Genomic DNA, 21,694 nt, shown 5'->3' with positions numbered 1-21,694 from the left:
ACTATGGTACTGGCACAACGACAGGCATATATATCAATGAAACAGAATAGAAAACCCAGAAATGGACCCACAACTATATGGTCAGTTAATCTTGGACAAGGCAGGAAAGAAGACCCAGTGGGAAAAAGACAGTCTCTTGAATAAATGGTGTTGGGAAAACTGGACCACTTTCTTATACCATATACAAAAAGTAAATTAAAAATGGATTAAAGAAAAAAATGGATTAAAGACCTACATGTGAGAGCTAAAACCATAAAAATCCTAAAGAGCACAGGCAGTAACCTCTTCGACATCAGCTGTAGCAGTTTCTTTCTAGATATGTCTTTTGAAGCAAGGGAAATAAAAGTAAAAATAAATTATTGGGACTTCATCAAAATAAAAAGCTTCTGCACAGTGAAGGAAACAATCAACACAACTAAAAGACAACCTTTGGCTTGGAGGAAGATATTTGCAAATGACATATCTGGGAAGGGGTTAGCATCCAAAATATATAAAGAACTTACAAAACTCAACACTCCAAAAATGAATAATCCAGTTAAAAAAATGAGCAGAAGGCACGAATACACATTTTTCCAAAGAAGACATACAGTCGGCCAACAGACACATGAAAAGATGCTCAACATCACTCGTCTTCAGGGAAATGCAAATCAAAACCACAGTGAAATACCACCTCACACCTGTCAGAGTAGCTCGCATCAGCAGTGCAAGAAAAAACAGATGTTGTCAAGGATGCAAAAAAGGGGAGCTCTCTTGCCCTGTTGGTGGGAATGTAAACTGGTGTAGCCACTGTGGAAGACAGTATGGAGGTTCCTCAGAAAGTTAAAAACAGAACTGGCCTGCAAATCAGTAATTGTAGTACTAGGTATTTACTCAAAGAATACAAAAATACTAATTAGAAGGCATACAAGCACCCTGATGTTTATAGCAGCATTATCTACAATAGCCAAATTATGGAAAGAGCCCAAATATCCATCAACTGATGAATGGATAAAGAAGAGGTGGTGTGTGCATGTGTATGTGTGTGTGTGTGTGTGTGTGTATTTATACATATATATATATGTATATATATATATGGTGGAATATTGTGCTAAGCAAAATAAGTCAGTCTGAGAAAGGCAAATACCATATGATTTCACTCGTGTGGAATTTAAGAAACAAAACAAATGAGCAAAGGGAAAGAGAGAGAGACAAACTGAGAAAGAGAGTCTCACTATAGAGAATAAACCGATGGTTATGGGGGGGCAGAGCTAGATGGGAGGATGAGTTGAATAGGTGTTGGGGATCAAGGAATGCACTTCTCATGAGCACAGAATGTGGTATGGAGGTGTTGAATCACTATATTGTACACCGGCAACTAATATTATACTGTATGTTAACTGGAGTTCAAATAAAAGCTTAAAAAAAAAGAGGTTTAATGCTCAGTGATGTCTCATTTTAGTAGTAAGCCATAGTCGTCCCCATGGATTAATTTCATTAAAAGATACTTTCCAATACAGTTTTTACTTTTTATATCTATCACAACCTGTACTTGTTTTGTTCTGATCAGTGCTTCTAATAATTGTATTGACAGCTTAGTGCAGAGGAAGAGTAACCAGAGAAATTACACTTTTAATTTACATAGGGACTTTTTTTTTTTTTTTTGGTAGAAAAGAATGGTAGAGTGAGTAACAAAAGATTTTAGGTTAAGATATTTTATGGAAACTGGAATGGAAGCATGAATTCATGGGAAAAAAGTAAAGGTATAAAATTACTATTAAAGAAGAGTCTTTTCATGTAAAGAATAGTTGATAGTATCAATAATAAGAAATCATAAAAATACCCCAATTTACAAAAATGTATGGTTCATGGTTACTGAGGATGTATTTAAAGGAATTTTATTTTAAAATACAGTATTTCAGAAATTGCATCTTTTGTAACTAAACTCATTTTTGAAAAATTTTTTATGTCAACTTAGAAATCTCTAAAAAGTTACAAGGTATTTAGGGGTACATGAGTGAAAAAACTTGAGGATTACTGTAGGTAATGCATATATGCTTTGATTTATTAATCTTAGACATAATTCATGGGTTCACTGAAGGAGATTTAATTTCTGTGTATAGCTTTTTACCTCTTTTCTCACTGTTTTATTTTTATATTATTTTTATTTTTATAAGTATATTTTATTTATATAATATATATTTATAAACATATTAAATATTATTAAAATTATATTTTAATATTTATAAAATATATTATTTTTATTCTATTTTTATTTCTTCTGTTTTATATTATTTTATTTCTTCTGTTTAGATAACATTGAAACCTGTATTTTTTAAATTTTTTATTTTATATTAACATATAATGTATTATTAGTCCCAGGAGTAAAGGTCTGTGAATCGCCAGGTGAAACCTGTATTTCTGATTAGATCATCTTTAAACATTATCTCTTAACTACTTCATTTAAAAGATTTATTTATTTTTTTTAGAGAGTGCGGGGGTGGGGGGTAGGACAGAGGGAGAGTGAGAGAGACTTTTAAGCAGACTCCACAGGGAGCACGGAGCCCCACGCAGGGCTCGATCGTATGACCCTGAAATCATGACCTGAGCCAAAACCAAGAGTCTCAACCCACTGCACCACCCAGGTACCCCTGTCTCTTCAAGCTAAGGACCCTGCCCTCTTCCTGTCTATACCTTTTTGCAACCTACTTTATTTGTAAGTTGGCATTACTTTATATGATACGTGTATGTATCCATCCATCTACCTACCCACCTGCCAGCTTGCCTGCCTACCTTTCCATCTGTCTGTCCACCCATCCGTCTATTTATCTCTTAGTGCTAGACCAGATAGTGTGTTAGGATTACTTGTCTTTCTCTGGGTTCAGTATCACAACCCACAGGTTATTTGATGGAGATTGTTTTATTATAAAGTATAAAGAAATTCTCTCTTCCTAAATTCTATCCATTGTATTAGATTGTGCCACATTTTTGTTTGCTTTGTATTTGAACCATAACTTACTTGAATAGCTTTTTATTTTTCTTGCAGTTATAAAAATTTAATGTCTTTCGTATAACCTTAAATTTTCCCTTCCAAATTCTTAGCTATACTATTCTAATTTCCTCCCTTTGGAAATTTCTGTCTTAGAGCCTTTTCTGTCTTTGATTGCTCTCTAGACCTGCCCTGTATAATTCCTTATCTGGAATTCAGTGAGGAATAATTAACATTTTGAGTCCCTTTTTAATTTTTAGATCATAGTTTCTTAAGGAAACTGGTAGTTTGGAGTCTAATGTGTAACAGTTAAGGAAGGACAAGATGTTAACAAAGAATATACATAGGAAAAGTGGTGGCTGAAGATTTCAGGAGAGGCTTATAAAGAAAGTTTATTTTTTTTTTTTAGACAGGGTGTAGTCATGGTTAACCTAACTCTCAGTCTCTCATTTCAATAAACATTCACTGATGCCTACAATTTGGCAGGGGCTGAGCTAAATTTAGGTGCTGAGATATCAAGATGAAGGAACTGGTGTGGAAGCAGAAGCACCTATAAGCAGTTGATATAAAGTAATCCTGTTATAAGGAAACATATGCAAGGAATTCTGGGAAGTTTATAGTATTTTAATTCTTTACTGCTGTAATTCTTTTATCTCATCCAGTAAGCATGATGTAATTATGCTTATAATATCCAAGATACAATGGGTGTTTCAGATAAGAAACAGGTTTAAGGGGTGCCAGGGTGGCAAAGTTGGTTAGGCGTCAGGTAGTGATCTCGGGGTTGTAAGATCACTTCTCACAGAGTTCGCTTGGGATTCTCGTTTCCTCGCCCTCTGCTCTTCCCTCTACATGCGTGTGCTCTCTGTCTTAAACAAACAAACTTAAGGAAAAAAAAACAGACTTAAGAAGTTTAGCGGGGAGTCCATTGATACCCATAAAAGAGAGGGAAGGGGGAAGGTGGTATTAGGAAAAGCCACCTTACTTTAGCATTTATTAATAGTGAATGATCCTGTTAATACAGCAAAGTATAATGAACCATCTTGAGCGGTGTGCTCTGACAGCTCTCTGCCCTGGAGAAAAGCTATACTAGTGCAAATTCATTTCCAGGCAGTGGAATGTGGCTGGGGAGATTTTAAACTAGGTGCTTTAGTGCCTTGCCTCCTCTGGACCAGCTCTTATTGTAGAGTTTTCTCCAAATTAGTTCACCAGAGAGTAAAATAAGATTTGCATCATTTTGTCATTGTAGCTAAAAGGCATTCCTCCCCTCTTAACTTGTTTTTTTTTTCAGTAGGCTCCGTGCCCAATGTGGGCCATGAACTTACAACCCTGAGATCAAGAGTTGCATGCTGTACTGACGAGCCAGCCAGGCACCCATTCTGTCTTACTTTTGAAAGAGATTCTTTCTCTCTGGGATTTTTCTCCACCCCAACTCTGAGCTGAGGTAGTCATGGGGATTAGTAAAATAGAGGAAATAGACAAACCAAAAATAAAAACACTGCATGTGGTGCTTGTTATGTGCCAGGCACTTTTCTAATCTTCATGGCAATCCTATGATATAGGTTCTCTTATTATCTACATTTTACAGATTAGGGAAACTAGATCATGGAAAGTTTAGGTGATCTTCCCAAGGTCACATAGTAAGCAGTGGAGCTGGGATTCAAAATCAGGCAATTTGATTCCAGAGCCTGATCTCTTTAACACTCTTTTTCTGCATCTCATGTCACTTTAGTTACTGATAGAGCTGATGGAGAAAATGGCTTTTGGACTGTTGGGCAAGTGGGTTTCCTGATTCCTTACCCCTGAGTTACATACTTTACCAGGCACAGGCAGACTTGACACCTGTAGGCTTCTCTTGTGTGGAGGAACAGATCTCGTGAATGCTGTTCCTTCTCTTGAACACCACTGATTTCATACCTCACCCTTCCTTTCTCCCAGAGGACAGAATGAAGGGGTTTAGAGGCATCAAGAGTGTTATTTCGAACTCTTCCACATGGAAACATGAGGATTGAGGAATTAAATATCCTCTCCCTAACACCCTTCATTCATTAAAAGCCAAATCTTCTTTGGGGAGTTAGCATAGGTAGGTAAGAGCTGGAGAAAGGGCAGTCTTCTGCCCCCAAGAAGATTTAAACTAAGCACCTAAAGCTCATATAGCTTGAGTTTTGTGCCACTGTACATACTTAACCATATATCTTTCCCCAGTTTATAGTCCACTTTGCTATGAGGCCCACTTCCATTTGAAGGCAAGAGAAAAAACAAGTAACAAAAAACTAATAAACTTCAAATCAGGTCATTTTAAACAAACATCCTTCCCTAAGTTTCCTGAAACAAGCAAAGTTGTTTTTAACTTGTTCTCCCACATCATGTGCCATAGAGAGAGGCAAATGCTTAAGTAGAAAGAGCATAGTTTTAGAACAAGAAACTTAGTTTTGAATCCCAATTTTGCCACTGAACGAATTATTTAATCTTTGTGGTGTTCTTATTATCCTATAAAATAGAGAGCACAAGACCTATCATGTAGGATTGGTATGAATATTAGAGCTGAAATATGCCAGGTATTTGCCACACAATAACAAAAGGTAGCTTCTAGTGTTAATAAAAATATGAAAAATACAGACTTGAACTAGTTGAATGCTTAAAGAATAATTTTACCTGTTTTACACAAGCAGGTTTCTTAGGCAGGCCTCCTTTCAACACTGCTGGGAAGCAGGAATACTGATTGATAATTTGGGTATTTTGTCTGGTTATTTGTAGGCACACTTGTGTTTTGAAGGTGAGCACACAAAACTAATTTGCCAGTAAGCCTCCTCTGTGTAGTACTGGTTATCTCTATGTTGTATTCAAATCGAGCTTTACATTTAAGAATTCATATCCTCATTTATTTTTTTATTTCTAAGAGTCTAAATTTGGATTCAGAAGCTTCCAGTGTTTTGCCTTTGTCTTTCAAACTAATGCATTCAAATATTGCTGCTCCTTTCTTCAAAACATTTTAACTCAGTTGAAGAATGCTATAAACTATTTAAGAGTTTGTTGGTTGTATCTTAGGATGTGAAATAAACAAAGGATGTAGGTGCTTTTTTTCTTTTCTAGGACATTTCCTCGTTGCCCCCACTCCCAGCTCCCATTGCTGTGTTGCACAAAAATTGATGTATTTTGCTTCTTGTTAGATAGGCCTGACAAATCTTTTGTACCTATAACTCCCCTCCTCTGTTCCCCACCTCTGTTCCCCACCTACCATTTAGTCTATTTGGGGACTGGAATCCATTTCCACAGGGTTTGTTTCCCAATTCAGGAAGCCAGACTTCATGTTGGAAGGAAGGAGGACCAAAACAAAACCATGAAAGACTAACACACAGAAGGAAGAGCCACCACACAAAATTTGCTTTAGCAACTTGGTCCTGGAAAGAAATGTGATGTTAATGATCTCACAAGACCTGTATGGTATTCATTTTGTCCCTCCAGCTCAGTACTGCTTCTGTCTTGGTTAGAATTCCCAGTCTAGTATTTAATTGTTGACCTCGAGCAAGTTACTCAGTCTTTCTGAGCCTTGGCTTCCTCACTTCTAGAATGGGGCAGTAAAAGGATCTATCCTTCAGGGTTGTGGTGAGGATTAAAGAAAATAATACATGGAATAAACTTACAATAATGCTTGGATCCAGGAAGATCACAGACCTTTATTGAACCTAGATTTGAACCCAAGTCTGCTTTGTTTCCAAGCAATGTTCTTTCTGCCACACACAGGACACACTGTACAGTAGTGTGAGTAGGTTGTGTAGGGAGTAGTAGTTCCACCAGATTCCTGAAGTAGCAGAGAGGCTTGGTGAGGCTAAGTGACCACTAGGATCACAAAGCTAGTGAAAGGCAGAATCAAACTGAAGAAGGATTTCTGTCTAGCTGCTGGGATAAAGTGCTTTTCCTCCAGCAACATGCCTTGAAGACAGTGTCTTTGATGTCTAATGTTTTATTTTGCCCCCTGTCTTGCAAGCTGCTTGAGGACTTAAGTGCATGGTGCCATCTGATTATAGATGCCTAAATAGAAACTGGAGACAAAGTAATAAAGACTGTTTTAGCCTAATCATTTGAGTGTATGTGTTGAGTCATCTAGTGTGGACACAAGTAATTAAATACATTATACTAAAATTAACTTATACATGTTGAGCTTGGTCCAAAAAAGGTTGGTCTAAATTTCGAATGTGTGGTTTTGCACATAAGGACCATAAAATGTATTAAATGTGAAGTTAAATATATGCTGCACATGGGACCTAGCAGTTTTACTCTTAGCTATCCAAGGGAAATAAAAATGAATGTCTACAGAAAGAACTGAAGTGGCTCAGAAGTGGTTAAAGATAAAGAAGATATGGTCCATATATACAGTGGAGTATTATGCCTCCATCAGAAAGTTTGAATACCCAGCTTTTGTATCAACATGGATGGGACTGGAAGAGATTATGCGAGAGAAATAAGTCAAGCAGAGAAAATAAATTATCATATGGTTTTACTTATTGGTGGAGCATAGGGAATAACATGGAGGACATTGGGAGATGGAGAGGAGAAGTGAGTTGGGGGAAATTGGAGGGGGAGACAAACCAGGAGAGGCTGTGGACTCTAGGAAACAAACTGAGGGTTATAGAGGGGAAGGGATCGGGGAATGGGTGAGCCTGGTGGTGGGTATTATGGAGGGCACGTATTATATGGAGCACTGGGTGTGGTGCATAAACAATGAATTCTGGAAACTGAAAAGAAATAAAATAAAATAAAAATTTTAAAAAGGTGATTAAAGAGGTAGAAGAAGTGAATGAAATAATAGTTGGAAATGGCACAGAGGAATAACTATGAATGAGAATAAAGAAAAAGTATGGATTTGACCAGGAGTTTGTCAGTCCTAATAGTCCTAAAAGTAAGCATAGAAACGATTACAGAGAATCATTCTATTCTCTGCAGTGAAACATAAACACCTCTTAAAAGACTCAATCCCATTGGTCATTATGAAATGTAAATTAAAATCTCAGTGAGAGGCCACTCCACACCCACTTGAATGGCTGTATACAAGACAGACAATGTTCAGTGATGATGCAGATGGGGAGCAACTGTAGCTCTCACCTGCACCTGGGAATGGGAAGCAGTGCATATACTTTGGAAAACAGCTTGATTGTCTCTGGAAAGGTAGATGTACACTACCCTATGACCTGACATTTCTTCAAGAAGACATCGCTTCAAGAGAAGTAAAAATAAGTGCTCAAGACTTGTTTTTGAATGTTCACAGCAGCACTGTTCATAATATCTATTCATAATATCATCAAGGCAGAAACAATTCAAATTCTTCTCAACTGGTGAACAGATAAACTAAATACTATTCAGCAGTAATAAGGAACTAAGAATTGATAACATGCTACAACATGGATGAACCTCAAAAACATGCTAAGTGAAGGACACTGGATGCAAAAGACCACACATTGTAGGCTTCTGTTTCTATGGAATGTTTAGAAAAGATAAAGGGCAGAAAGCAGATGAGTGGTTGCCTGGGCCTGGGAGTAGGTCCTGGGATTGACTGCAGTCAGTCATGAGGGAACTTTCTGGAGTGAGGGGAATGTTCTCAAAGTGTGGGTAATTTACTTGTGGGTCAGCTGGATTGTGGCCTGTTTTTAAGCTTTGTTAGGTTGGGGCCAGAGTAGCCTTTATTCTAGGGTAAGTTTATTCATACACCTGAATTATGGCCTTTTTGGGCTCTACCACCAAATGTCCCTTAGTGTTCAAGGACATCTGTCCACTGTGGCTGGTTGTAACTCATGCCTTTGAGCCCTGTGTGAGCTCTGCAAATTGTTCAGTGTACATCTACTTCTCCACAGTAGTTCTTTCCCAGAGAGTTTTATGTCCTGTGGGTGTCTCCCCTTTTGCATGTACAATTCAGTATTCAGTCAGAGAGAGTAGGGGGCCACTGCACCTTCCTGGAGTTCTTCTTCTAGGCTGTTCCCTTCTCTCTGGCCAGCAAAGTCCAGCTGCCTCAGATGGCCAGTATTAACCACCTCAGCCCAGGCCATCCTGTTCTGGCTTGGTTCCCCCTTTCTTTACAGAATGTCTCTAGGTAGAATGTCTGGGCAGTTGTAGGGCCCCTCTCTCTCGTTTGCCTTCTCCCCAAGATCATAATCCCTCACTGCCTGGTCCCTGTTTTTTGACAACATTTGCATCATATCCTTTGTGCAGTTTTCTTGTTTGTGGTAGGAGAGCTAGAACCAGTTACTGCATCTTGGCTAGAGTTTCAGATTTACATTAGCTACCTTGTTGAATATCGAGGAGAGACATTTCCTGTAGCTCTATGGCAGATAATTATTGGAAGTCAGAGTCCTCTACAGAGCTTTCATAACAAATGGTGCTTTTGTGCAAATGAAGAAAAAGGTGGCCCCTCTGGCCAGTCCAATTAGAAATAGCCATCCCTCCAGAGCTGTCCCACCTTGGGAAAAGCAAATGGTGCCTTTGTCTTTGAGCTTCTTGCTTTGCTATGACCCTTTACTACTTGGTCCTTGTAGCGGGGGCTGTGCTTGAATTCCTGCCGAACCTCTGGGTCAGGTGCCTTTGTGAAGTGCACAGACATACAACTGTGTGTCATGATCGGTAGACTAGCTTAACATGGTGCAGCTCTTCCTCCAGCTGCATGTAGTAGGTAAATTGCTGGAGCAAATGAAAATTAATACTGTTATTCTGGAACATTTGTACTCGAATTGTACCTCATATGTTGATGAAGACTTGCTGGAAACTTATTTTTTTTTATATTCCCCATTCAAAAGAGGGGTCAAATACATTTGGTAAGAAGTTAAAGGAAAAGGACAAGGAAAAAGGTGCCTCACATTATTTTGAATCACCATGGTAGGTAAATGTCTCAGAACTCATTTTAGTAATCTTAAGATCAGATATTTCCTTTGGGTTCTCATTAGTTTTTTGCAACAGATGTTATCAGCCACACACATTTTGTTTCTGTCAAACTAAACAAAATGGAGTACTATAAATTTGGGGGGAATGTGCTGTTCCCTGGGGGGTCATTATTTTGGGCAGTGAGGCTGGAAATGGTATTGGGTGGGTTTGGGTGTGGCTTCACCTGGAAAGGAGCAGAACAAATTCCTGTGCTGCTGTTCCCTACAGAAAACTTTTAGCCACACAGCCCTTTCTGTGTAAGGGTTGATGGCTTACAGGACTGGCTTTGTGCTCTGGAAAGGTACCTGGAATTCGTGTTTTTTTTGGCAATCAAAAAAAAGTACAATGAATAATGTACCTATGAACTTTTATATTTAGATTCTATTCTCTTGAGCCCATGACCCTCTTATTTTTTGAGATATAATTGACCTTATAGTTTTATGTGTACAACATGATTTCATATTTGTATTACTAAATGATCACAGTAAGTCTAGTTAACATCCATCACCGTACATAGTTCAAAATGTTTTTCTTGTGATGAGAACTTTCAGGATCTAGCAAGCTTTCAGATAATACAGTACACTTTGTTTAATTACACTTCCCATTCATTCCTGGATCCACTGTAGTCTTTACCAGTTGCACCGGCTCTCAAAGCAGATTAGTGATCCTTAAAGAGCTAACCCTAGATTCTTTTCAGCCCTAGCAGCTGGAATGAACAGGAGGCTCACCATCTAGGAACCTGCCCAAAGCTTGTGTCGGATCCCGATGATGAGCTATGAGAACAGAAGCAACAGTAAGGTATCTTGCAAGTTGTATCCTGCCTGTGGAGGAGAGCCTAAGTGAGGAGTTGTCTCAGAAAATCACAGGGGAAATGAACTCTAGGAGTGTAATTAAAGCAGGTCTTTGAATTGCTCTTTAAATTGGACTTTTGGAGACCACTGTGTCAGCCTCCCCTTGCATTGACTTTTGTGACATTTGACTAATGCTAGTCTGGGATGCTCCACAAGGTGGAAGGAGCTTTTTTCTTGAATTTCTGAGGCTTGGGCAGGTTGGTCCACTGTAAGCCACAGAGAGTAAATGAAGTGTGGCTGGGCCCCCATCAATATCGGGAGACAGACCAAAAAGCGCTTTCTACACCCACTGCACCCCTCCCCCCTTAATTTGCTTGAGCTCTCAGTAGTAATTGATACTGCTTATGATCCTTCCTTCTTGAAACTCATGTGATGCCACTCTCACCTGGTTTTCCTCCTTTGGTCATTTCTTTTTGGTTTCTTTTCAGAGTATCTTATAACAGAAATATAAATTTACGAGATAGTGTTATTTTCTTATTGTCTTGATGCCTTTCATTTAATTTGGTCCTCAGTGCCTTTCTTATTTATCCAAAATGTTAGCTAATCAGCCTGTGGATATTAAACTAAGAGCATGCAAATGAGAACAAATAGAGGCTATTTGTTCAATGTTTACTATAGCAAGGGAGTCTGCAATCTCAGTTGAGTTTGGCAAAGACTCAGAGGCAGGCAGGGGAGCACAAAAGCTTTATAGTTAAAAAAAAAAAAAGGGAAAAGGAAAAAAAAGGAGGATTTCAGGTGTGCTTCTGGTGAAGGTTGTTGGCATGCGGAAGCTGGAGACCGGTTAACTAGAAGCAGATGTTATTTGTGGTTGGTTTGGGAGTATATTGGGCTTTTTTTCTGATTGGTCTTGAGTTGCAAGCAGGGGCAAAAAATAGGAAAGCTGGCAGTCACTGACCAATTCCTGACTGTTCTGGGTCAGTTGCCACAGAAGTTGCAGGTTTCAGTGTCTGTATGATCTGGCCATTCATTGTCAATTTAGTCTTTTAAGCCAAACATGGGTAAGGACATGAAGCTCCACAGCTCTTAGGAAAATGTCTCTATAGCACTCTATCTTAACCTTTTTTTGAGTTGTAGACTAAATCTTTAGAGAATCTGAAAGTTCTAGCTCCTCTGCCCAGAAAAAAAAAATTGGGGAGTTCACAGACCCACTGAGGCCCATCCATGGACCAAAAATCTCACTTATTTTCATGCATATTTAACAATTTCATACTGAAATTTTTAAATTTCAAAATACTGAATTTACTAATTCAGTATTTTGTTCACGTGAATTTTGTACTATTACATATTTCCCTATATTGTAGGAGTCACTGTTAAAAATATATATGCAAAGGTGTTTAAACAGCACCATTTTTATGCAGTATCACAGGAGATGATTTGCTTGGTAAGTCAACATTCTGTGATACTGAGGAATAAGCTCATTCTCTGGCAAAAAGGTTGAACTTTTTTATCATTTCAGTGTTGTTTTATGGAAAAACTTTCTAAAACACATCTAATTTCCCTGACCAGGGGTGGGGGGGAGAATAACAATGGGAGATATTAGTGGCTTAGAATCTTTTTCATGATGAACATGAAGAGCTTCTTGACAGAAAGGACTTGTACCTTATTTAATTTCTTTCCTTCTTCTTCTTCTTCTTTTTATTTTTTTAAGTGGGCTCCATACCCAAAATGGAGCCCAGCACAGGGCTTGAACTCATGACCCTGAGATCATGACCTGAGCTGAGATCAACTGAGATTGATTTGAGCTGAGAGAAGATTTTCTCTTCTGTAGAGAAAAGCATGGTGTCCTTTTTTTTTCTGTTTCTGGAAGCATTTTTTGCTTTTGATTCAAATATATTATGAATAGTTGGTAAATGGTATTCTAATCTGGCTAAAAAGATATGTAACTATATGTATCTCATAACAAATATTTTTTTGGATGAGGATCAGGACACTAGAAGAATTATAGAGACCTTGGGGATAGTATAAATCAGGAGTTAATTTAACAACTGAACAATTTAGATAAGCTCATCATCTCATGGCAAATTCCGTCAAGCATCATTGAGTGCCTACCATATGGCAGGACTGGATAAACAAAGAAGAATGAAACATGCCCTGTGTTCTCAAGGAGCTTGTAATCAAGGGGAGGAAATAACAGCTACAACACTTTCTTGGGAAAGAAGACCTAGGGAGCTTATAAGTTCCTAAAAATGGATGGAGACAGTACCTTTTTGGGGTTTTTTTTGGACAAGAAGGCCATCACCAGGCCGAAAAGTAGGAGGAAGTACACAGGTCACCAAAAGTACAGAAGTAACCAAGCCTGAAGGACGTGACATGTCCAAATATGTGTAAAGCACAAGGCACTGGGGGAGGAGCAGTAGGAGAGTGAGGCTTGGGAGGTGGGAAGAGGTTAAACCCCAAGTTAACGTTGCATCGTGACTGAAATCACAATAATGATGATATCTAACATTTATGGAGCGTGCACAAATGTGCATTAGAGCCTTTCCTGCTTGAGGAGTGGATTTTATCCTCTAGGGGCTAGGGGGCCAATGAAGGGTTTTAGGGAGAATTATGACCTGCTGAAACATGTGGTTTAGATACATAGTGGCTGAGTGCAGAGTTGTAGAGAAAAGAGAGGAGGCAGTGGGGGCACCAGTAGGAAGCTCTGTGGTGGGTAGACCTAGAGCAGATGAAGAAATAGGGTGTCACTGTATCTGCTGCCTCTCCATAAGCTTTTTGCCTTCCCTAGGCCTCTGTGCAAATGCCACTCTACAAAGCCTTTCCTGACCACCCTGTTTAAAATGTCAACCCCAGGGGCACCTGGGTGGCTCTGGTCATGATCTCAGCGATCCAAAGATCGAGCTCCACATCAAGCCCCACATTGGGCTGTCTGCTCAGTGGGGAGCCTGCTTCTTTCTCTGTCACATAAATAAATAAAATCGTAAAAAAAAAAAAAAGTCAACTCCAGCTTCACTCCCTCCTTGTCTTTCCTGCTTAATTTTTTTTCCCCATAGCACTATTATGTTACATATTCACTCATTCATTCAGTTGTAGTAGAATTTAAGCTCTTAGAGAGCTGGGATTTTTGTCTGATTTGTTCAGTGCAGTTTTGCAAGGTACTGAGATTAGGACCTGGCTTATCATAGATAGTAAATATTGTTGAAGGAAAGAGTAAATGTGGGAAGGGAAGAAGGGATGGGTTTGAAAGACGTTTCAAAGATCAAAGTCATGTCTCTGGAGAAGGATAAACATAGCAATCTTCAGTTAGTTAGCTAAGCAGTTCTTACCCTTGTAAGTAGTGAAGTATTTAGTTGGGGAATGCTTGTAAATTGAGTTTCCACTTAAGGAAGCTAAAGAGATCTTTGCTAAGCATTGGATTTGGACAGTAATTATAGTAATGAGCTAGAAATTATAGTTTTTCTCAACCTGCTCGCTGACATAAACCCCAAGTTAACATTGCTTCATGAATCAGAATTGAGCATGCATGAATGTACGTGCACCAGGCATCAGATATATGCTCTTTTATTCCTTAAAGCCTGCAGCCTTTCCACTTCAAGTATGAATTCTAGACCTATTACTGCTTATAGTGAAGATCAGCTTTAGCTTTAATTCTATTTCATAACTACTAACTAAAATGACATTATTACTGCATATGATATTTGAGTTTAGGATTCCATGTTTAGGATTTGATAGCCAGGATTGTGTGTGGAGATATCAGGATTGTCTTATTTAATTGGGTGGGCAGAATCTGTGGTGTAGTCCTGATAGAGTTGTGAAGGCACTCTACATAGGTTCTTGGGATTGGATTTAGAAACATTCTCTTTACTTTTATGAATTTGTAAGCCTCTGTTTTGAGTACTACTCAAAAACCCCATTCTACTTTCGTTAATAGCAAGAATTTAAAACTCCAGCTGCCGCCTGGCAGATAGATCCACGTGGAAGACAGTGGTGATGTGCGGGAATTTAGGCTTTGTGTTTCCAGATCCCTCAATTTTTAAGAGAATTCTTGATGTGGAATCTTCTGATTTTTTGACTTTTGGTCAATACTGTGAGGACTAAAGAAAAGATAGCTGTGGGCTATATTTGGGCCTGTGGACCTTAAATATGAGACTCCTGGTTTGGAGACTGAGGTTTGCATCTGGATAGAAAGAGTAAGGAGACAAGAGAGTTAATTTCATGCTCAGTAAAAACTTTTTTCTGTTAAATCCTGTCCAATCAAGGAGAAATCCAACACAACAGAACTGGAGAAATATTGGTTCATAAAATTAGAAATCAGAGATACCCACAAATACTGAGAGAAGTAATTATTTCTTTTTTGGAGTCTAAAATTAGTCTTTCAGTAATCTAGCCTAATCTGTTACATACCTTGGAGTTATTTTAACATGTAATTATTAAAATGAATATGTATTATCCTGTTAACATAGATATGAAATATATTTCAACCCCCCTGCCAAGTTCACCAATATTGTATTAAATCTTTGACCAGATTTAAACATTCTTAGAGCTCAAGTGTACAGTAGATTAAAATTTACTCTGTTTGTGTATTTGACAGATGGGAAGAAGCAGGTGATTTGCAAATGACAGAGTTAATAGTGAGTGTCTTCTTTGAATTACGCTACCCCAGTGTTGGTAATTGAAATTGTGGAATTTATAAACAGGAGTTTTCATGTTTCTAAAGTTTTGTGATTGTAAAATATGCCCTTTGTGGTTCAGTGGCCATATTTTTTGGATGTTTCTCTGTTCTCAACCAATTAGAGTTTGTGTGGGGGAAAGATTCTTGTAGAAGAGGATTATCAAACTGTCTTTTTCTCTTGATTTAAAGCAAGGACTGCATATCAGAGATAGTGACCCAAATGTTCTTCCTTTTTTTAAGGCCCCCTCCCCCCTCAACTTCTGGGATACTCCACACCATCCATTTCTGATCTTTCCTTGCATTCCCTGGATGCATTTCTGTCTTCATGTAATGTGTTTCATTATAGTTATCTCCTAGTTTATTTGAAGATGAGGTTTGTATTTGTTCTTTGTTTGTTTTATTGTTGGGGGATGATTTTAGAGAGCGGAAATGGTGGTGGAAATGGTTTTATTCTATCGGGAATAAATGCGATTGAGTGTAACATAAGGAACCTAATTTAGATTGGATGCTTAAGAGAGATGAAGGTAGGGAAATAATAATTAAGCTGAGAAACAACGTATGGATAGGAGTTAGCCTCAAGATTTCAAGGCAGAAAGAAAATCATGAATGAAAGTCCTGAGGCTAGAAAACTGGGCACCTGGGGCCAGTCGGAGGTGGTCAGGGTGGGCGAAAGGCAGACAGCACTGGATTGCGGGTAAGACAGAAGCAGAGGCCAGGCCATAGGGAGAGCTTGCTGAATAACAAAGAGCCTTGTGTTGGATACTGATAAATGAGGAGAGGTATACTCTGTCTTTAGAGCTTATAGTCTGGCTAAGCAGGTGACCCATGTATTAAAAAGTTTATATCATGTGACCAAATAATAGGTAGGATGTGAGCACTACCGATAGTTTTGACTATAGGAGAAACTAGGGGAGGAAAACTCACTTTCGGCTGGCGTTCTTATGGAAGGTTTCTTAAGGGAGCTAGAGTTTGATCTGTGTTTTCTCATGGGGTAGAGCTTGAACAGAGATGTCTGAGGGAGTGGCATTATGAGTGTAGGTCTGTGGAATACAGAAGTATTAGGGGTAGGATGTCCACTAGCTTGCTGGAGAGGAGGAATCCTCTAGAGCTGTGATGTGGGAGACGATGCTTGACCAGTAACTTGGTTTTACCTCTGATGTACCAGGTATTTGCAAGTATCAGTGCTAGAAATAACCAGAAGTAGAACTTACTGAATGTTTGGTGTTTGTGTTCTTATTCTAGATAAAGAGTGCTCTACAAGTGATCCAGTGTATAATTTCTCCTTCCTTCCACAACATCCTCACCAGCTACTTTTCTCTTGTCATATAGTTCCATGCATGGGAGCTGGCCATTTAACACAGTGTTAATTGTATTGGAGAGATATCTCTCTTCTTTTAGCTTTCTCCAGTGGATCCTACCAAATTCAGCCTCTAAGCTGACCTAAAACAAGTCTGCTTCTCCTACCCCCAAATCTGTGAGCCCCCTCAAATCTGAAGGTGGCATCATGTCTTCCTTGAGTCTTCCCTGCACCTGGCTACATTATTTCTAGTCCTTTCATCTATTCTTTTAGTGGTAATGTTTTCAAACCCTCCTATATATCCTGTTCTCCTAGATATTCTACTTTATCGATAATGCTTTTAAAATTTATTCTTCAAAACTGAAGTGAGTACTCCAAATGCCAATGAAATACTAAACAGGCCTTTTAGTGATGTTTGCACTTATTAAAGCTGGCGAGATAAGCAAAGATTGACTCTTTGGTGAGTCTAGTCAGTGTTGAAAATTTTAGTCATATCCAGCTTTATTCCTTGTGCAGAAAGCACATCAGGGGAGGGGTGACCAAGAAAAAAATAACGATAATCACACAGATTGTTGTTTGGTTGCTGGTACTGCCAGCTAAGTCTGAAAAAAGCAACAATATCATTACGTAGTACGGCTGTATCAGAATAAGCTCTTTGTGATGTATACATCCGTTATGGAGTGAGTTGGAGAGAGATCCTGTTAAAACAGAGATTCCAAATATTTCTAATTGTGAAGGTTTCAGAAACTTTAATCTTTAAAATTAAAAGAGGTGTTGATATTTGGATATTATGTTCAATTTTGGTAGTTGGACAGCATAATTGATTTGTAACTTGTAATTCTGCTGATACTGCTCTATGTTTTATACGTATAGGATGTTGTGTGGTTTATTTTGGATCCAATATTGATTTTATTTTTATTATGGTCAAATGTATGAGCCTCCTCAAATCTGAAGATGACATCATGTCTTCCTTGAGTCTTCCTGCATCCAGCTATGTTATTTCTCGTTCTTTGAGCTATTCTTTCAATGGTAGTGTATATTATTATGGTCAAAAGTATCAGTATACATTTCCAAAGATCACAATTTATATAAAATAGTCATTAAATTTGTTCTTCATATTATGATATTTAAAAAATTACTAGTGTAATTGGACTTAATTTTATGATGTAATGTATTATTTAAATGAGAAGTGAGCTATACCGATAAACCAGGTCAGTAAAAAGAAGGAGATGAGTAGCTTCTCCATAAATAACTGTTCCACTCAAACTGTGCTACTAAATCATTTGTTTCCCAAGTTTACCTCTTCCTAAAAAGCACATCTGTCAATGTAGATCTACCTGGGCTGTTAACATCTCCAGTAACTAGACAGTCACCATTTGGGAAACAGTAATTGTTGAAGGCAAGATTCATCAATGATGCTCAAATTCTTGGGTGAAAGTATGATGAGAGATGATATTTATATAGTACCAAAGTCTCCCCCAATAAGAAAAATGTACAAAGGGAAAACTAGTGCTGTTATATGGAGAAACATAGTAGATGCAGCCATAAGCAGATGATCATAGAGTTACCATCCTCAGTTAGGAGACGTGGATGGCCATGATCATGTACTTCCTGGTGTGAGGCACTGAAAAGGACACATTACCTGTAGTGTTGTGCCAGCCAAAACGCATAACCCAAATTTAGTAATGAAGAAGCATTAGAGAAACCCACATTGAAGGACATTCTACAGAATAATTGGCCAGTACTTGTCAAGTGTTAGGGTCATGAGAGACAGACTGTCCCAGATGGGAGGAAACAGACAGCCGCAAGCAAGGTGTGATCCCTGGTTCAGAAAAGGGACATCAGTGGGATACAGTTGGCAAAACGTTTGTTTAAGATTCGCTCTAGATTGTTTAATAAAGTTTGCGTTGATAGTTAATCCCTGGTTTTGATCATAATGACTGTGGTTATATAAGACATCCACATTTGGGGAAGCTGGGTGAAGGATACACAGGAATTCTTTGTACTATTTTTTGGAATGTTTTGTGAGTCTGAAGGTTTTAAAATGAAGTTAAGCAACAACAACAACAAAAAGTAATTCAACTCAGCTGATAGAAACTAAGACTTTCATATTTTTACTTTGTGATGGCTCTTTTGATTGGTCAGAACTGGTTTCCTTTGCTTCCTGAATCTCTGCTGTAAGCGGGATAGCTAAAGTTTCTAAACAAGGGATTTGGGGAGAAGTTAGCCATTACCATATTGGATTGCAACTATACCTTGAAAGGTTTTGTTTCATTAATTAATTTACTTACTTATTTTTGTGAGGAGCTGTAATTACATCTTTGGGTTTCCAGTGGCTCTGTAGGTTATTTGAGCTTGACTGATGTAGTCACCAAAATCCCTAGCTGGAAACTTAGCTCTGTAATTAATCTACTGGTTTGTTTCTGTTTTTATTATTAGGTTCTGAATTCAGGTTAATCTCATGGATTCTTCTGTGATGTGTTCTGTATTATTGAATTTTGTTATTTGTTGATTGTCTCTTAGGAAGAGCTGATTTTTGCATAGAATATTTTATTTAAACTTGAAATATCATACTAAATATCTTATTTTTCCCTCAGAAAAGACAGTCTGGAGTTTAAGTAAACTTACACTGGCATAAGCACTAGGTGGTAACCTTTTATTGGTAATAATTAGAATGAAGGAAATTAATACATTGAGAAAGGTTTCTGTTAGCAAGAACAATTGTTAATGTATGACTCATAGATTAAGTCTAGAAGAAACTTGACGAGGCTGTTTCCATCAGTGTGAAAAAGGGGAAGAATGTGGACTTTGGGAATCAGAAGACCTAGTTTGACATCTCCTTACTGCTTATTATTATGTCTTGGATAGGTTCATTTAACTTTTCTGAGCCTTAAGTTTCTCATCTGTAAAACTGAAAAAAACAAATAACCATATGATTTTACTCATATGTGGAATCTTAAAAAAATAAATTAAATGAATAAATAAACAAAAAGCAGAATCAGAGCTATAAATATAGAGAACAAATTGATGGTTGCCAGAGGGAAAGGGGGTGTGAATGGACAAAATGGGTAAAGGGGTGTTACGAAATGAGTAAGTCCTGGGGATGAAAGGGGCAGCACAGGGTGTAGTCAGTGATACTGTAACAGCATTGTGTGGTGACAAATGGTAGCCACACTTGGGGTGAGCACAGCATAGTGTAGAAACTTGTGCAGTCACTAGTTGACCACCTGAAATTAACGTAATAGCATTGAATATAGTCAGCAACAACAGCAACAACAAAGCCCTGAGAAACAAAAAAGGAAAGAACAAAGATGATAGCATACATCAGTGACCTCTACCATTATCTCACTCATTATCTCATTATCTCTTTTTGTCAGGAAGTTTTTCTGTATCTCGTATTCTAGAGAAAGTACTTTCTTTTATATGTCAGCCACATCAGCTGTCACCCAAGAATCTGTTGGACAAGTGTCACTCTTTGGTAGATTTTCCTTGGTGTTTTCATGTTCTTACCTGAAATCATTTGATGCAAATTAGTATTAAGTTTTAGAAGAAAATTTTTTATGAGACAGAGGGACAAAAGTTGTATTGACAATTAGAAGGAAATACTTCTGTGTCAGTTTCCTTTCAGGTTTTAGTTTTGAGTTGACATTTGGTCCTTGGAGAGAGAACAGTTATTCCTGAAGCTCCAGTTATTGTTTTTGTCTCTGGTTTCTAAAGTTCTTTCCTTTATTCCTAAGTTTTTTGACATTGGACCATGGTTATGAAAGTGAACATCATTGTATTAAGGAATTGGACAATGAAGTGTTTCGCATAAAGAGGCATGTCTGCAGCTTACTCTCAGATGATTAGGAAGGAACTAATATATATATTATATGTGTGTGTGTATTATCTATCTGTGTATGGAGGAGGGGAGGCGGAGGGGGGAATGATATAGTAGCTGTGGTAATGTTAACACTTGGTGAATTTGGGTGAAGGGAGTTCTTTGTGCCTTTCTTGCAACTTTTCTCTGAGTTTAAAACTATCTCCAGAGTATACTGGGTTTAGTTATGTCTCTGTACCTGAGGAGTTATGAGTCACAGTTTTGGGGTGGGGAGGTTATCTTACCTGGGTAAGATAGATCAATAGGGAATAAGTGAGTAAGTCAGTAAGTAATAATTCACTGGCAAAAAATTAGTTGTTCCTTTAATAAAACCGTTTTTTCTTAGCCAGAGCAGAATTTTTTTAAAAAAGACTATTTATTTATTTGACAGACAGAGATCACAAGTAGGCAGAGAGGCAGGCAAAGGGGGAGGGGGAAGCAGGCTCCCCGCTGAGCAGAGAACCCGATGTGGGGCTCGATCCCAGGACCCTGAAATCATGACCTGAGCCAAAGGCAGAGGCTTTAATGCACTGAGCCACCCAGGTGACCCCAGAATTTGTTTTTTTTATAGAGGGGCCTATAAAGTGAGCTGCTGCTGTATCAAAGCAGAGAAAACTAAAGAAGCAAACTTGGAAGCAAAGTCAAATGATAAAAAGTAAAGACTCTTTAAATTATATATTTACAAGACCGATACAAGGATAAGCAGAATGTGTAAGGCAGAAATGTTAGGACTTTAAAAATTATCCAGGGCTCAGATAATGTTTTTTCTTCTTGAGAGATACAAGTTAGTTTTTTATAATTAAGGACTCTACTCTACTAGTTCATAGGTATTCATTTTTCCTTTATTTTAAATTGCTATTTGATTTCAAAGTTAATATTTTGTATTCTTGCTAAAAATTTACATGGTATTTATTATCATTTTACCCATCAAAATTGTCTTCTAACCAAAAGAAATTTTTTTTGAACTCTCTCCTTCTTCTTTCATGTCCACAATGACATCTCTTTTGGAAATGCAGAAGCCAGCCAAAGGTAAGAGATTTGCTTTATTATGCAAAAAATGCTTGTAAAGATCTTACGTGCATATTTTTGAAGGGTTGATAATTTTCTTCTCAGAAAAGAATTCTCTCTTGTCACTTTTGTAAAAGTAATGCAAGCTGTCAGCCTTTTCATAAACCCGAAATCATTTATTGGCATGGGAGGGCCTGAA

General features: G+C 38.0%; 1 protein-coding gene across 1 annotated transcript in view; it reads left to right on the top strand.

The window, feature by feature from the left end:
- Positions 1-21,694, top strand: part of KIF13B (kinesin family member 13B) — a 199,515-nt gene that overhangs the window by 45,042 nt on the left and 132,779 nt on the right. The window contains exon 3 of the mRNA XM_044225037.1: positions 21,504-21,516. Coding sequence (XP_044080972.1) covers positions 21,504-21,516 — 13 coding nt within the window. The remainder of the gene's footprint in view (positions 1-21,503; positions 21,517-21,694) is intronic.

This window comes from Neovison vison, chromosome 11, assembly GCF_020171115.1.
Source record: "Neovison vison isolate M4711 chromosome 11, ASM_NN_V1, whole genome shotgun sequence".
Classification (NCBI taxonomy): domain Eukaryota; kingdom Metazoa; phylum Chordata; class Mammalia; order Carnivora; family Mustelidae; genus Neogale; species Neogale vison.
The sequence above is the reverse complement of the archived record's forward strand: the minus strand, read 5'-3'. Positions and strand labels throughout refer to the sequence as shown.